Source organism: Anarhichas minor, unplaced genomic scaffold, assembly GCF_050575085.1.
Source record: "Anarhichas minor isolate MPS153535 unplaced genomic scaffold, ASM5057508v1 ptg000058l, whole genome shotgun sequence".
NCBI classification, from domain to species: Eukaryota; Metazoa; Chordata; class Actinopteri; order Perciformes; family Anarhichadidae; genus Anarhichas; species Anarhichas minor.
This window is the reverse complement of record NW_027466504.1, coordinates 4376311-4393808: the sequence shown is the minus strand read 5'-3', so window position 1 is coordinate 4393808 and position 17498 is coordinate 4376311. Positions and strand designations below refer to the sequence as shown.

At 43.7% G+C, this 17498-nt stretch overlaps 1 protein-coding gene across 1 annotated transcript in view; it reads left to right on the top strand.

Moving 5' to 3' along the window:
• Window positions 1-17498, top strand: part of xpo1b (exportin 1 (CRM1 homolog, yeast) b) — a 27229-nt gene extending 9731 nt beyond the window's left edge. The window contains exons 7-25 of the mRNA XM_076076837.1: window positions 2153-2334; window positions 3246-3294; window positions 3413-3532; window positions 3809-3937; window positions 4025-4183; window positions 4311-4508; window positions 5758-5896; window positions 6220-6401; window positions 7173-7329; window positions 7442-7605; window positions 7716-7850; window positions 7971-8154; window positions 10454-10560; window positions 11726-11920; window positions 13152-13320; window positions 13779-13913; window positions 14676-14835; window positions 14922-15018; window positions 16062-17498. Of these exons, the coding sequence (XP_075932952.1) occupies window positions 2153-2334; window positions 3246-3294; window positions 3413-3532; window positions 3809-3937; window positions 4025-4183; window positions 4311-4508; window positions 5758-5896; window positions 6220-6401; window positions 7173-7329; window positions 7442-7605; window positions 7716-7850; window positions 7971-8154; window positions 10454-10560; window positions 11726-11920; window positions 13152-13320; window positions 13779-13913; window positions 14676-14835; window positions 14922-15018; window positions 16062-16208 (2808 nt within the window). The 3' untranslated portion in view covers window positions 16209-17498. The remainder of the gene's footprint in view (window positions 1-2152; window positions 2335-3245; window positions 3295-3412; window positions 3533-3808; window positions 3938-4024; window positions 4184-4310; window positions 4509-5757; window positions 5897-6219; window positions 6402-7172; window positions 7330-7441; window positions 7606-7715; window positions 7851-7970; window positions 8155-10453; window positions 10561-11725; window positions 11921-13151; window positions 13321-13778; window positions 13914-14675; window positions 14836-14921; window positions 15019-16061) is intronic.

Genomic DNA, 17498 nt, shown 5'->3' with positions numbered 1-17498 from the left:
ACTGACAGCAGCAGAGCCCACCGGAGCAGGAAACTCAGCTCTAGCCTAGGACCACCGAAAGCCACCGACGAGTGCTGAGGCACGGGCTGATACAGAGCTGATGTACAGAACCACATCTGAGGTCCAACTAGAGAGGCACGTTTTTTAGTCAGAATGATTTTTAATAACTTCTAGAAAACAGATGAAGCCCTCTGACACTGGAGGTAATGCATAAACTAAAGGCTCTAAACCAGTAGGTTTATGTTAATGTTCATTGGTGTGGATTGTGGATTAATATCTGTAGCTGCAGTCAGCAATCCAGTGATTAACAAATAATCTTTTCACCACACACACTACCTCTAAATGTTGGACAGTTTAGCACATCTGCATGTGAAACACAGCGCTCTAGATTCGTGTGTTTAGGTATCTTTCTGCTGCCTTATGTTTTGCAGTGATACTTTTTAACCTGAAGATGTCACTCTTAATAAGTCTATCTGACTCTAAAACTGTCCAGGCCTGCTAAGTTCATGGTTCATTATTAAAAACCACATATTCATTTTTCCTGAATATCTGAGGCGAGACAGCCGGTGGTTCATAAATTGTCGCTTGAAAAGAGGATCAACTTAAAGAGAGAAAGAGCGGCAGTATTTACGGTGTTGATTGTATCCTTACTCCAGGAAAGCGCTGAGTCATGTAAGCACCGGGCTGTAGAAACTACGGGCCTCCCAAGCATCCTGGAGAATAGTTTCCAGTCATTGAGAACACATGGAAATGAGAGAAAAGGGTCAAATGTCCTATAAAAATAATTTCAATATTCTCCTAATTTATCAGCACCCCCTCCGAACGTATAATTCTGCCACCTGAAAGTTATGTCCAGGAACATTTTCTCTTTTTGGTACTTTTTTTCTGCTATGCTAGCATTGCCTCTTCAAACGCAATGCTGCATTGTTACGTTAAAATGAGCCGTGACGTAAGACATGTTTAACTTTTGCAGCAGCAGCGTCACAATATAGTGCTGTTTACATTATTCTACGATCGATTTGTCACAATACCTACGCATGTAAGAGATGATTTTCTTAAAGCGGCATGTTTTTAGTGCATGGCGCATTTCCTTTCTGTCATAGCAGCTAGATCATCACTAGAACTGTCCTGGAAAAGAGCGGGAATGTGTGGAACCCTGAAGTGTGGACCACAGTCAGGGAGACGTGTATCAGAACGGTTTTGATCCTGAATAATCCGACCACACTGACTGATTAGTGAATCTTTGCTCCTGAACGTTTAACAATTTGATTCCACTTCGTTGTGTGTTTGTACATCCGCTCGAGGGATGGCTCGCCGGCCACACGAGTGACTTTGCATTAATGCCAGTGAGACTTGAGTCACTGCCTGCGTCAGCAGAGCGAACGTCGCTTTGGCCCTCGGGGAATGTAGAGCTCCAGATTCCACACGGGTCCTCAGGAGGCTGTTTGGCATGTTTGTGCACATGTATGTAGTGTTTGCGGTGGTGTGGGGGGTTATCTTTTGGTTCATGGGACTTTCATTAACACACTTTACTGCATGATCAAAGTCAAACAGAGAAAGGGGGCCACATGCCTGGTTTGAGATTGAAAGGACGGATCGTTATTTTTAGCAGCAGTCGTCGCCTTCGTTTCTCATTTTCAGATCACATGTTAGTCGCAGTGGAATCTGTCACCGTTGAACTAGGGCTGAACAGTATATATCGATATTATGATATGAGACTAGATGTTTTGGATATTGTAATATGGCATAAATGTCATTTCCTGGTTTTAAAGGCTGCATTACGGTAAAGTGATGTCATCTTCTGACCTTGCCAGACTGTTCTAGCTGGTCTACAGAGAGCTGCAGGAATGAGTCCTTGAACCCATTACTGAGTCAGCATTTCTGCACTTCCCAGCTCCCTCGTCTTGAAGTCAATGGGGTTTTTTAACGGGTTTTTGTTAGACGCCTGGAGAATAAGGTCTGTGGTTAACACGTGCGTAAGAGAATAATGATGAATGAAATTATATGAAATGCAACGGAAAAATTCCATTTCCTTTTTTGTCAAGCGAACCAGTGTTCGTTTATAATGTAGTATTTGGTCAAAGGTGATATTCTCTAGATCGCCCAGCTGATCAGTGTAACGGTAACCCGTGTCTGTGTCCTGTGTCCGTAGATCCTGAAGCAGGAGTGGCCCAAGCACTGGCCCACCTTCATCAGCGACATTGTCGGGGCAAGTCGCACCAGCGAGAGCCTTTGTCAGAACAATATGATCATTCTCAAGCTGCTCAGCGAGGAGGTCTTCGATTTCTCCAGCGGCCAGATGACCCAGGTCAAGGCCAAGCACCTAAAGGACAGGTCAGCATGCTGCGTCTTCACGCGCCTCCGGAAGCCCCATCGTGTTCATGGTAGAAAGGGTTGAGGAAGGAACAGTGAAATCAATGTCTGAGTGTACCACCAAAATATGATAATTCATAGTTTGTTTTGTTTTTTACCAGATTTAAGAGTCTAATACTTTCAGAACATCGTGAAATATAATCTCAGGGTGTTGGCATTTGAAAATATCGCAGCTGGCAATTAATCCAATGATGTAAAGCTGTGATCTGTAACAGATTTGCAGACAAACGGCCTTTGCTGTGCACTGCATCTTTGCCTTTTATTGACACTTATTGCCTCTTTTATTTCCACTACATTTGACACATCAATCAGTATTACTACAAGTATTATGCAATCTATTTGCAATTTCCCTGTTGCCTGAATTGCAAGCAGTTGTGCTCTCTACTGTGCTCAGACAGTATGAATGATTCACTTGCTCTGCCTGGCCGCACAGCGTAAGCAACTGTGATATGACCTAAGGCAGCAACTGACGATTATTATCTAGATTAATTGTTTGATTAATTGTAAAGTATCGGAAAATAGTAAAGTGTTTCTTAAAGTCCAAATTTATATCTTGTTTTGTCCAAAAACCCAAAGATATTCAGTTTAATATCGTATACAACAGCTGTTTGTAGCTGTTCATCTCATGCAACTCACCTGTATAGCTGAAACAGTGTTACGCGTAAGTAGCTCAACCACTAACTTTGACTGTGGCTTTACACACTGTTGTGTTTGCCTTTCGTGTGTCACATGAGTCTGACGGGTGCAACTGTTGATGCGTCGGTCAAGAAGACGTTCTGTCGTGCTTTGATACAGAGGATTGGCACATTTCTGTCAGCGTAAAAAAAAGGGCCATACAGTACGTTCCATAATGTGTCTTATTTTTCTTTCAGCATGTGCAATGAATTCTCCCAGATTTTCCAGCTTTGCCAGTTCGTCATGGTATGCGACTCCTCATCTCTTTCTTTTTTGGCATTGTTGTGCAATCATTTATCGTTGGTCACACACACAACAGGGTTTGTCCTTCAGCATGTTTGTCGTCTCATTGGTCGCACCGTAGGAAAACTCCCAGAATGCCCCACTGGTCCACGCCACTCTGGAGACCCTCCTACGTTTTCTCAACTGGATTCCTCTGGGGTACATCTTTGAAACCAAACTGATCAGCACATTGGTGTATAAGGTGTGTACACGGATGCACGCGGCGTCGCACAACAACGTTGACTTGGAATTGTTGGGATTCTGAACCATCGAATTGTTAAGCAAGCGTAAAAACACTCCAAATTATTGCTAGTTACACACACACATCTTAAAGGATAGTTCATGTGTTTTGAATTGGGGATTTATGAGGTGCTTCTCTATAGTCAGTGTTCTATAGTAAGCATACGCTTAAACTGATATTGATTCTTTTAGGTGTCTGTCTAGTCGTCAACTAAACATCCGCTTCCACTGTTTGCAGTTCTTGAACGTGCCCATGTTTCGCAACGTGACACTGAAGTGCCTCACCGAGATCGCCGGTGTGAGCGTCAGCCAGTACGAGGAGCAGTTCGTCACGCTCTTCACCCTGACCATGTGTCAGCTCAAACAGGTGGGTTGAGCTCACATTCCCAGATTCCCGTTCGTCGTCGTCGTACACATACTAACCGAGATCTCCGTGTTCTCCACGTCCGCGCAGATGCTGCCCCTGAACACCAACATCCGGCTGGCCTACGCCAATGGGAAAGACGACGAGCAGAACTTCATCCAGAACCTCAGTCTGTTCCTCTGCACTTTCCTCAAAGAGCACGGGCAGCTCATTGAGAAGCGGCTCAACCTCAGAGAAACGTTAATGGAGGTACGAGAGGATGCCGTCAGTTAGGGGTGTGACGGGCGGGAGGAAATGTACGGATGTGTCCGTCCAACAAAAAGGGAGTCCCATTTAGATAATTGTCACATTGCTCCCTTGCTCCTCCCCCCCCCAGGCCCTCCACTACATGCTGCTGGTGTCCGAGGTGGAGGAGACGGAGATCTTCAAAATTTGTCTGGAGTATTGGAACCACTTGGCTGCTGAGCTCTACAGAGAGAGTCCCTTCTCTACGTCCACGTCCCCGCTGCTCTCTGGAAACCAGCACTTTGACGTTCCACCACGCAGACAGCTCTACCTGCCCGTACTGTCCAAGGTAACACACACACACACACAGCTCACTGCTTATCACCTATAGCCTTCATTGTCCCTTTTTAACGTGGCGTTGATATGAGTAATCAATGCATTTTTAGGATATCAACAACATGGCGATAAGCTGACAAACTCAACATCCAAGTATTTTGAATTTGCACTGCTGTAGTTTTGTTTCTTTTAAGAACCTTTTCTTACTTGGAAGCAGTGAAGAGTTTAGGGGTGCAGAAGGGTTTCAGTAGAGTCGTAGCTGGTAGTCATACTAGAATCAGTTGGCACTGGTCAAGCAACAGGTGGCTGCCAAACTGCTGCCAAAAGATTTGCTAGTTACAGCGTTACTGAAAATCAGCAGCCACTAAAGCAAAAATAACAACAGTCTCTTTGTTGATAATATTTTCCATTCCATAGCAGTGTGTGGTGCATGGTTATTAGGCCTGGCCGATATAATGATATTATGATATGGCATAGGTGTCATTTCCTGTTTCTTTCTGAACTTACACATATTCAAGCTGTTCTGTAGAGTGCTGCAGGAATGAGTCCTAAATCCTGGACATGAGTCAGCATTTTTGCACTTCTGATTCCCTCGTCTCAAGTTTATGAGTTATTTGAATGGGTTTTTGGTTAGATGCCTGAAATAAGATCCGTGGTCAAGCTGAAGAGATGTTTAACGTTTTGTTCTACGACATAAAATAGGTCAGTAAATACCCCTCGAAGATTTAACGTGTCTTTAAAAAGGCGGTTGCTGCCAGGTGGCTTAATCGGACTACAAAACATCATAATGCCGCCTCGTCCGCCTTTAGCTTAGTCGTGGTGACGTGAAATCATGTGACCGTCGTGTGGTTCGATCATAGCCGTTTGCTTTTTACTTTTTAAGACGGCATTTACACTTTCAAACATTTTAAAAGTGGTGTTCATTTGTGAAGATGCTCTTTCTGAAGTATCATAAACGTTTGTTTGCCGCAGAGCTATAATCCAAATTCTAATAGAAAAATCCCATATGCTTTTTGTCAAGGGAACCAGTGCGATGCTAACTTCCTGTTTGGCCTACAGAAATACGTCATCCATGCAGCTCTCTATTGTTTGCCTTTACCCACTTGGTCATTGTTAGCTCCGACAATATGGACATCGAGGTATTTGGTCAAAAGAAAATCATGATATTTGATTTCCTCCATATCACCCTGCCCTGGAGTATTAAGCCATGAGACTCTCTCTGCTGTGTGTACATGCTGACAGGTGTTTATCTCTTGCGACAGGTGCGTCTGCTCATGGTGAGTCGGATGGCCAAGCCGGAGGAGGTGCTGGTGGTGGAGAATGACCAGGGAGAAGTGGTCCGAGAGTTCATGAAGGACACCGACTCCATCAACCTCTACAAGAACATGAGGGAAACCCTCGGTACGACTCAGTGATAAGACTCCACGGCCTTCAGCGTTGTTTTTCTCAACAAATGCAGTTTTTAAATCATCACAGCCACAAAGACTGATAGGATTTCCATATGGCTTCTTATTCATACATCCATTTGTAACTTTGTCATTGATAATGAAGCTTCCCACATACATCTGGGGCTTTTTCTGTGTGGAGTTTGACTCCAGTGTCAGAGAATAATAGTTTTTGTCCTTGTTCTCAACTGAACAGGGATGTCCTTTTGGCTGTAAGTCCACCGTACATTGTACACATACTCATAGTACAGATGTCCTTTGTCCTCCGCCACCCTGCAGTGTACCTGACTCACTTGGACTACGCCGACACAGAACGCATAATGACGGAAAAGCTTCACAACCAGGTGAACGGCACCGAGTGGTCCTGGAAGAACCTCAACACGTTGTGCTGGGCCATCGGCTCCATCAGCGGGGCCATGCACGAGGAGGACGAGAAGAGGTTCCTGGTCACTGTCATCAAGGTATGAACAAAAAAAAAACTTGTTTCATAAGAGGACCAACGTGCTAGTTGTTGCACAAGTTACGCTTTTAAAAGGCAACCAGGCATCAGCTTTTGGTTGCTGAAACAGAAAATACGATTGCCATTTTTAGTCACCTGATATTTTGAGTAATTATATTGAAGAAAATGGGACATGCATACATGTCATGTGCATGTTGTACATGCTTTGCAGTATAATTTTCTATCCAGCTCAAAGATGCTGCGATACTTTGCCTCCCAAAAATCTCTGTTTTGTTTTTCGTTCGGCTTCATCTGGTTCTTTCTCAGTTGAATCAATTTGCTGAATCGTTGTTTCCTGCCTCTGCTCACGCGAGTAAACGCACCAATGCTCACGCAGCCTCGACTGGTTCTGGTTCTGACTGTAACAGCAATATTTCAACATCACTAATGCAACAAATATGAAAAATAGATTTATTTTGGGGATGCAGGTTTTGCTGTTGGCTGTCCCTACATTTATACGTAAAAAAAAAACACAGGCCAAGAATTGGTTGCCAGTTCCTCAAGATGGTTGCCAGTGGCGACCTGGGCAATCCTTACTGTCGAGCCGTCGGTATAATTCCTAAATTGGATACTGCTAAAAAATGACGATTTGAATTATAAGTCAACAATGTCAATAATAGATTCCCTTTTTGGTCAGGTCGTTTGATTTTTGAAGCCACCGTTTTATAAAACACTAAACATTGCCCCCCCCCTAGGTTTTGTGTCTGATTCTGAAAACCCTTGTGTGTCTCAGGATCTGCTGGGTCTGTGTGAGCAGAAGAGAGGAAAGGACAACAAGGCCATCATAGCCTCCAACATCATGTACATCGTCGGCCAGTATCCACGCTTTCTCAGAGCCCACTGGAAGTTCCTCAAAACCGTCGTCAACAAACTCTTTGAGTTCATGCACGGTGAGAGACGGTTTTGAAAAAGCGAAATGCATTTGGTTTAAAAATGTTGGATCTATAAATATCATATTTTGTCAATTTGGATGCCTCTTGACTTAATATCGTCCTTCATCAGAGACCCACGACGGTGTTCAGGACATGGCCTGTGACACGTTTATCAAGATCGCCCAGAAGTGCCGGCGCCACTTCATCCAGGTGCAGGTGGGCGAGGTGATGCCCTTCATCGATGAGATCCTCAACAACATCAACACCATCATCTGTGACCTGCAACCTCAGCAGGTCAGCAAATACACAGACAGACAGAGAGACAGAGAGAGAGAGAGAGAGAGAGACCCAGACCCACAATTCTTTCTGAAAATGATTTCTCTTATTTGTCTGTTTGTGTCCAGGTGCACACGTTCTATGAGGCAGTAGGTTATATGATTGGCGCCCAGACAGATCAGGCTGTTCAAGAGCACCTGATAGAAAAATACATGCTGCTGCCCAACCAAGTGTGGGACAGCATCATCCAGCAGGCCACCAAGGTAAGAGCCCGGTGTACTACCACATACTGCAGACGTTTACCCAATTTACCAGTCTATACGTGTGTTAATCCGGTCCCTCTGCTGCTGCCCGTCTCTCTGCCCCCCCCCCCCCCCCCTCAGAACGTGGACATCTTGAAGGACCCGGAGACGGTGAAGCAGCTGGGCAGCATCCTGAAGACCAACGTCCGAGCCTGCAAGGCAGTGGGACACCCCTTCGTCATCCAGCTGGGCCGGATTTACCTGGACATGCTCAACGTCTACAAGTGCCTCAGCGAGAACATCTCTGCTGCCATTCAGACAAATGGTAAGGGAGGTGTGTGTTTGTCACCATGCCGATCACACGTCTGTGGGTTCATCTCGTTGTTTTTCACGCCATGATGTCACATGAATGACCGTAAAGGCTAACCGTGGCACTTTTCAACCTGGACCCTCTTTAAATTGGTCCGGTATTAAAGGAGAGCGCTGCAGCAGCCACGGAACGGGCTGCTGTGTAATTGTTCCAGACAATTCTGCACCGTCAATGGATGTCTACTAAAAGTGCTTTTCTTTTGCCACTAACAGTTATTATAAGTGTCTGACAACATTATGCAAAAGTCTCTCTAGAGACGTGATCAAAAAGTGAAGTAAAACAGTTTTTTGTCTTACCAAGTCTTGTTGCCTGACGACAACGTTGGAGCTGTCAGTTTCTTGTGTTTGAGTACAGAAAGCGTAGCTCTACCATTTCTCGTGGCTGAACATTTATCTGATTTCAACGAGGTGGAATGAGGCCTAACTCTCTCGCGAGACTTCTCATTGTGCGACACTAGGTGCTCAATACTTATTAGTTATTACCTATTAGTCACTGAACCCCTTTTTAACCCCAGGAAGTCTCCACGTGGACTAGAAACCTATTGAGGAACTCAAAATCCAGTTCTGGGGACATTAGGCTCGGGTCCTTCTCTCTATAGTCCGGGAACCTGAGGGGTGTGGTTTGCAGGGATGGCCGTCACTGATTGGTCACACACACACACTCATGTACCGCTTCATTCATAAAATAAGGAAGTGTTCTATTATCGATTCAGGGCGAGAGGAGAGCATTTGTCTTTGTTTGACGACATTAAAAGTGAAACTCATTTAAAGAGGTCACGTGAGCGAGCTGAGAGGGGGAGCAGTGAAAAAGGAGGATGAGAGAAAGTTATTCTCTGATTGTCATTAGAACGTAACTGCTGAGAAACAAACACTCAGCAGATGATCGACTGTGGATACAGACGCTCTTAGTTACTTTCCTCCTCTGCATTTCACTCATTACAGCCTGCGTCAGTAAATACCACGCAGCAGTAAAATGTCTTCTTAGTGAGACAAAAGCAAGGTTTTTATACGTGTTTTTAGATGATGCAGTACACTGAAGAGTGTGTACTTTGTGTAAATCCAGCCCAGTCTGTGTGTTGCAGGGTTTGAAACATAACTAAATGCTTTTTTGGTGCTAAAAAAAACATATTCTAGCCTTTACTCATGTTCTTGTCACGCTGTTGCATTTTAGTATTTTGTCATTCGGTGGTGGCATTTTGGTTTGCAGGTTGGCAATACTGCATCCTCCTTTTTTTTTTTTTTTCTTGCATGCGCCTGTTTTGGTGACTCATCTCTGAGTCTTTCTGTGCTTGATTGTGAGTCGACTGAACGTATGAGGTCTGCCAGCGATGATCAAGCATCAAGGATCTCTGCGCTTGCATCAGGATAACGTCTGCTTGACTTTGATTCGTCTTTATCGGACACTGAGTGCAGAACAGTGTTTTCTGTTCCTTTGAGAAACAATGTATAGATTAAGTAACAAGATGGAGAGATGATCCATTGAATTATATACCTGATGACAAATCTAGAAAATTCATCACATTGATGCAAAAAAATCTTCAAAACGTTTTTCAATTGTTTTCGTTTGTTGTCATGAGTACTTTCACACAGAACGTGAATATTATGCTACAAAAAAGCAGTATTATTTATCATTTTTCAATTTTCAGATATTTCCAAATCAAGACTGCAAACTTTATTTCTTCTTTCAACCTTGACAAAACTAGTCAGACCAGATCCACTCCTTATTTATTTACCTTTCACAATAAAAGCCCTAGACATATTTCACAATAAAAGCCCTAGACATGTACACTGCCTAACTGTATACCAGAGGGGATTCAATCAGAGCATTTTACTAAAAGGAAAGTGAATGAAGCAGCTTACAGTAGCTCAGGCTATACAACAGTTTGGCTCAGACTCTGCTATGGGTCAGTAGGATCCTGGTAGTCCTGGCCAAATCTATTCAAACCTGTTATTGGGCACGTGTCCCCAATTCACATCACTGTGTGTAAAGGCCGTAATAGTGCCTTGAAGCGGTCTTGCTCAATGATTTCTAACATTGCCTACAATAGCCTAAATGCTGTCATGGCTTAGCACAGCCAGAGATCCACTGCCACACAAACCCGCTCCTGTGGATCCTTCACTGCTCCACCAGTCAGCATTTATCTGACGCACAGGTCAGGAAATGCTTTGTGGTACCCCCCCCCCCCCCCCCCCCTCTCTTTACGCCCTTCCTCATGTGAAACCTTTCAATGTGTGTCTCCTCTTTTGCGTTGCAGGTGAGATGGTGACGAAGCAGCCCCTGATCCGGAGTATGAGAACGGTGAAACGAGAGACGCTGAAACTGATCTCAGGCTGGGTCAGCCGATCAAACGACCCACAGATGGTGAGGAATCCCTCTGAAAGCCTCAGCCACTCTAAACTCACAAAAAGAAATGCAGCGTTCTGAACGTGCTTTAATGAGCTAGCGGCAGCGCTATAGTTTTACTGTCGTGTCCTCAGGAGATGCTGCACACTCTGTGGCAGTGGAACTAATCCAGTTGGTATTTTTGGATCAAACGCAAAGATTTCATTTCCTCGTGGCAGACTTGGATGTTTGTGCCCTCAACCGCGTTTTAATCTGCATCACAATAACATCCATCGAGTGTCAGAGTTTATTAAAAAAAGAAAAATTATAGCTGCACCTTTCAAAAGTGAGTCTTTTTAGAACTCTACAGTGCCCGTCTTTGTAGAGTGCTACAGGGAAGACGCATCTTTGTAGGCCAACCCCGGAGTTGGCACCGTACTGGTTCTGCAGTACAACAGAACATAAGCTCTGTGGCAAACAAACGTTTATGTTCTGCAAGATCATTTTCACAAACTAGGGATGCTCCAGCTTTGGGTACCGATCTGATACCAGTGTTTCATTAATAAGCTGTAAGCTTCACTGTGTGGAAGTTATGTTAAGGCAACATCAGCCTTGACTTAAACATTGCTTCCCTAACTATGGAAGACAAAATGTAACACGTTGCTATTTATCATTAAATAAATTGTACACCAGCAACTTGGTAGAAAATCTTCAAAATAAACAGGAATTCAAATTCCAGTATAAAATGTACATACAAATAGAATTTAATTGAAAAGAAAAATGTACTCTACTTCTCATTAAACATTGTAAACATGAGTTTATGGTCTCAATCTCTAGTTTCAAGTCTTCTTCAATACAGCATGATGTTCATTTAGTAAATTATGGTCCATTTGGAGTCAAACAGACCATAAAGCAGGCTATGCTTTAGGGCGGGGCTACCTTGTGATTGACAGGTCACTGCCCTACCAGAGACGTATACAGCATCCCTCCTCCTCTTTTCAGCTTGTTTTAACCAAAGACCTTAATTTAGACATCTAACCAAAAACTCATTAACAAAACAAATTGACCTTGAGACTAGGGAACAGGAAGTGCAAACATGCTGACTCATTCCCAGGTCTAAGGTCTCACTCTGCAGGTGGAGGCTCCCGTTCTGCCTCCGTTGTTGCCGTGTTGCTCTCTGCTGATCCCTGCTGTTGTTTCTCAGGTCGGGGAGAACTTTGTCCCGCCGCTGCTGGACGCCGTCCTCATCGACTATCAACGCAACGTCCCCGCCGCCCGCGAGCCCGAGGTCCTCAGCACCATGGCGACCATCGTCAACAAGCTGGGGGGACACATCACCAGCGAGATCCCCCAGATCTTTGATGCCGTCTTCGAGTGCACCCTCAACATGATCAACAAGGTGAGATCAACCGGTCACAGCTCGGTTGGTTTCTGGTTCACTGGAGGATTCGTGGGTTTTGCTAATTGAAAGTTTTGATTGATGTGTACGAACAAAATGTGTTGTGAAGAAGCAAAGAGGGCAACGCCATAAACCAACCTCCACAATGCAGAGGAGGGATTGTAATGAACTGTTGACTCTTATTCATGCATTACTATAATGCCTTTGTACAAAAAACAAGTCAAGTAATACATTTATTTTAAGACCTCCGGTTTCTAAAGCATCTAAATAACGCATTGGCCTTTGTGAAATCCTCAATCATGTTTGTAGTCATTTTATCAGTGAACCATTTGAGAAAATCAAATGTATTTCATGTCTACATATATCGGAGTCTCAAAGTAAAGGGCATTTGAAGTTCAGTCGTTCTCGGTCAGAGGTTCCAGTCTTGGCTTTCAACTTTCAGAAAAACCTAGACAGAGGATATCTGATATTTGTATGGAACCATGATAAACTATTAATTATAGAATAAGTTGCAGGTTGAGAAATTGTCAGTCATTCATGTTACTCAACTGCTCGTTGGAGGCGAACCAGTCCGAGCCTGCAGAGAACGATCCCATGCTTTATTTTTCATGTTAGAAATAAAAAGCTCACCTATTCAGGGCCGGATTCCTCCACTAGGGGAGCCCGGGGCCACAATGTGCTTTGGACCCCGGGGCAATTATTGCTTTTCCCTTTTTAGCAACCCACCCTTGAACCTACTGTGTGCATCTAAAATATGTATTAAGTTATACTTGGTACAGTCAGACTGTCTGAAAGTGGAAAGCCGTGTCTAACAGGTGATACTTCACATGAAAGAAAAGTTTCCCGAAGTGCAAGTTCAGGCTTGTAAACAACAACAGACTGTGTTATATAAAGAGTTATATATTAGGAGTTAACCCTCGTGCTGCACTAGGGACTTTTTTGGCTTTTTAAGTTTTCAATCACTGGCTACCAGATCCCGCTACCAGCATAAAATCCTGCATTCTATTATGTTCTACTATATTATTATATAATTCTGTGTTGTAAACAAACTGGCATTCAAGGGTTAACTTTCTTAGTGTATCATTGATAGGACCAATGTTGTTTCAAGAAATGTAACTCTGTGCAAGTGTGACAATATTATTCATATTTGACTGCAGTTATTTAATGCAAATGTTCTTTTAGAGCAACATGTGAGGAACAAGTGCTGAACAACTTGTTATTTTTCTGCTAGAACTTCGAGGAGTTCCCCGAGCACAGGACTCACTTCTTCTACTTACTGCAAGCGGTGAACTCTCACTGCTTCCCCGCGTTCCTCGCCATCCCCCCCGCCCAGTTCAAGCTGGTGCTGGACTCCATCATCTGGGCCTTCAAACACACCATGAGGAACGTGGCTGATACTGGTAGGGCTGCACACACACACACACATACATATTTCATGTTCACATTGAGCTCATATAGTGCCTGGAGCATGAATACTAAATGTTATATAACAATCCAGGTGTTGTGTTGTATCATGTCGGGAGGACAGAATGTATCAAACGATAAAATCTATTTGTTTAAAAGCTATGAAAGCCCATTTCCGCCTGTCATCATTTTTGACTTTGTATCACATCATTTTGACTCATATTTATGACTTTCTCTGTCTTAATTTCAACTTTTTATCTCATAATTATGATTTTATATCATAAGTATGGCTTTTTCATCTCGTAGTTTTGAGTTTCTCATCACTTTGACTTTTTTTTCTTCTCATAATTATGACTTGAGATGAAGTTTGCCCTCTGCTGCAGCAGTGTACGGGTTTAATGCTCCTTTTGTTAGGCCGTGATGTGAGGAAGCTCTCGTGTTTGTGCTCGTCCAGGTCTGCAGATTCTCTACACGCTGCTGCAGAACGTGGCCCAGGAGGAAGCCGCCGCGCAGAGCTTCTACCAGACGTACTTCTGCGATATCCTGCAACACATCTTCTCTGTGGTCACCGACACATCGCATACTGCTGGTGAGTCCACACACACACACACACACACACACACAGGCATGAGCTGTGGGGAGACCTGAACGCTCTCTTTTAAGGATTAACCTTTATTTAGCCGGGATGATCCCATTGAGATTTGGATTTACAAGATGGCAGCGTAAAAGTTCCACACAAGCGCATAATAAAAACACAGATAAGCGACACAAACAGAAGTTACAAAAATAACAAAAAAACTTCACATAAAAGAGACGACGGATTTAAAGCAAATTGTAACGGTCAAATGATTTTCCTTCAGTGCTCAAATGATTCAATAATGATAAAATAATCCATCTTCAAGTGCAGCTCACACCAGGAACTTTAAAAGCACTTTCACCAAAAACGATGCAGGTTCCAGGAATAATGAATATAATTTGTCTGCATTATCTACTGATGGTTGTTAACGTCAGCAGAAATAAGGAGGCAGTTGATGTAATATGGCCGCATACAGAAATATGTACCAGTGTTGCATTCTACAGATCTATAAAGAGGACAAAGCAGCGCTCTCATTCAGACAGCAAAGATGTGTGCGGAACCCCAATCAGAGATAAATCGTTACGAAGCGTGAAATACTGCATCTAGCACGCAAAGATAAAACATCACCACAATCAGTCACTTGAATTCATTTCTTCCGAGCAGCAAAAGAAAAACGGCATTTGTTTCTGGCGTAGAAACTTAACTTCATGTGTGTGATATGATGTTTAAATGAAGTTCCTTCAGTAATAGAGTGTGTGTGTGTGTGCCCTGCAGGCCTGACGATGCACGCCTCCATCCTGGCCTACATGTTCAACCTGGTGGAGGAGGGGAAGATCACCACGGTGCTGAACCCGTCCAGCCCCACCAACAACCAGGGCTTCATCCAGGAGTACGTGGCCAACCTGCTCAAGACCGCCTTCCCTCACCTACAAGAGTGAGTACAGCGACCCACACACACACACAATCTCTGCTGTGGTCAAACACTTTTCATTAACATCCCTGTGTGTGTGTGTGTATCAGTGCTCAGGTGAAGGTGTTTGTCACCGGGCTGTTCAGCTTAAACCAGGATATTCCTGCCTTCAAGGAGCACCTTCGGGACTTCCTCGTGCAGATAAAGGTGAGCTCAACGTGCTCATTCGTGAGTCGCTTTGGACGGCATCCGCTACTCTAGGTGTCACCACAGAGACGAACACCAGCAGTTACACTTGGTGCTGATTTAATGGGATATATGTCATGTGTGTTTTGTTTGCTGATGAGCTGAACTAAACAGAACAAGGCCCTGCATGCCTCCGTCTTTGTCTCTGCTCACAGAGGTTATCGGGCTCCACATGGCGAGCTGCTCGGCTGCCGATTCCAGAAATAACATATTTCAGGTTGTTCTGCTAAGTAGACTGAAGGTGTGCGGCTGTGTCAGCGTGTCGCTGGAATAAAACGGTGTATGATGGCGACTGATGTGGTTTTTCAGCTGTCAGGCTCCATGGATTTTTTTCTGTGGTTATTTTCCCGCCTATAATTTTTTTAAATTAGTGCTAAAACTGAGCTTTGAGACGTAATAAGGATAGTTAATCGCTTATGCGTAGAGATCCAATACTGACTCAAATCGCTGGATCGGGTTTCAGTGTTGTCGGATATACATTTATATCTATTTGTATTCATTTGTTACATTTTTGTTGTAAAAAGTTCACAAAGCTGTGTGTAAGTCGAGCCTGATGCTGCCTCACAAATAACAGAACGATGGTCTCTTCCACACAGTGAGACATCGACAGCTTATCAATGAAACACTGGTATCCGAATTATTGTCAACAATTTTAATAAGCAGTTCGTCCTTTATTTAGTCATTTATTGTGTGAAAATGCTAAACATTCACTGTTTGCTGCTTGTTTTCACTGGTTTAAATCTTTGTAAATGAAATAGATTTGTGTTTTGGACACTTTAATGTCACCTCGGAGTCCGGAAAGTTGCAACTTGACTGGTTGTCGAAGGATTAAGTTTAAACTAAAAGAGAACAATCAGTTAAATGTAAAGTGAATTGATGAATATAAGTAGTCGTTAGTTGGATCCTGCTCTAGGATCAGTGGATAGAGGATGCATCCATGGCGGTGTACTGTAGTCCGGCGTTCTGAGAGCTAACCGCAGCGTCTGCTTGTTCTGCCGTTCTAGGAGTTTGCCGGCGAGGACACCTCAGACCTGTTCCTGGAGGAGAGGGAGGCGTCGCTCCGTCAGGCCCAGGAGGAGAAACACAAGATCCAGATGTCCGTCCCGGGCATCCTCAACCCGCACGAGATCCCCGAGGAGATGTGTGACTGAGCCGGGGCGCCGCCAGACTGTACAGTAGTCCAAACAAACAAATCAACCCTAACCACAGCAAACACAACGGAACCCAAGAGAGGCACTTGAGTGTGGCGGGAGGCCGCGGGCCGTCCCACCGGATGTTTGTTGACCAAAACAATGCCAACAACGTGTACATGATTACCGCGTCACCCTGTGGCCCTTTTTACATAATCTGCGTTTTCTATGGAGACTTTTTTGTGTAATATCTTTCCAGAACTGTTACTCGAAGCTTCCGTTTTGTCGGTCCATCCCAAGACCTGCATGATGAGGTTCTAACGATTAGACTTAACCATCTTATTTTCCTTCTGTTCCCTCGACCTCCCACGTTCTTTTCTTTTTTTCTTTACCCCAGCTCTTCCCTTTTTCTGATATATCTGTTTATATATAAATACATTATATATATATACAGTCTGAGCAGGATTATGGACCCGTGGTGTGACGGACAGGAAGTGGTCTTTCAGTGGCGGACGCGCCATCCGGTGCCCCACTGCATCGTGGGAGAATGTGAATCTAAAGGATTAATGAATGAAGGCGGTGAGATGCGGCTCCGCGTGTCGGCATCGGCCGCTCACGAGTCCCGCTCGTGTGTGACTGCTGCCGGCAGGTTTTTTCTTTTTAGGGAAAGCAAAACCGAAATATGTGCATATCATCCCAATTGTATAGCATCTTTAATACCATGGGAACATTTCTTTTTTCTTTTCTTTTTATTCTATTGTTTCTTTTTTGTTGTGGGTGTGTGTGCGTGTGTGCTGTCGCCGAGTCGACATCAGCGTTTTGTTTTCCTCTAAGAGGATTGTTGCTCATGTGTGAGCCTTCATCAACGGGATGTTTTAAGGAAGTGGCGGAGGTATTTATGGGTTCTTAGTTGGTTGCATCTTTATAACAACTCCTGTTTAACTCAGATGGCTTTTGAGATTTTTTGAATTGTACTAATTTAGATTGTTTACCAGGCGGCAGTGCTCCAAGACGCTACCTTTAGAGCAAAGTGAAAACCAATAAAACTGGGTTTACATTTCATTTTGTATTTTTGCATTTTATTTCAGTTGTACCTTGTTTGAGTTCAGTCCGAATAAAACAAAAGGTTATTTTTTTTTTTTTTTTTTTTTTTTCTGGCCGGAGAGCAAATTAGGAAATTAGGTTTAATTAGGAAAAGAATGTATAAATGCAAATAAGCACCCAATCTCTAATGGCAAATTCCCCTTCTCAAGGTGTTCCATTTGTTGTGAACTTTTTGAACTGATTAAAGCTGAGAATTTTATAACCCTG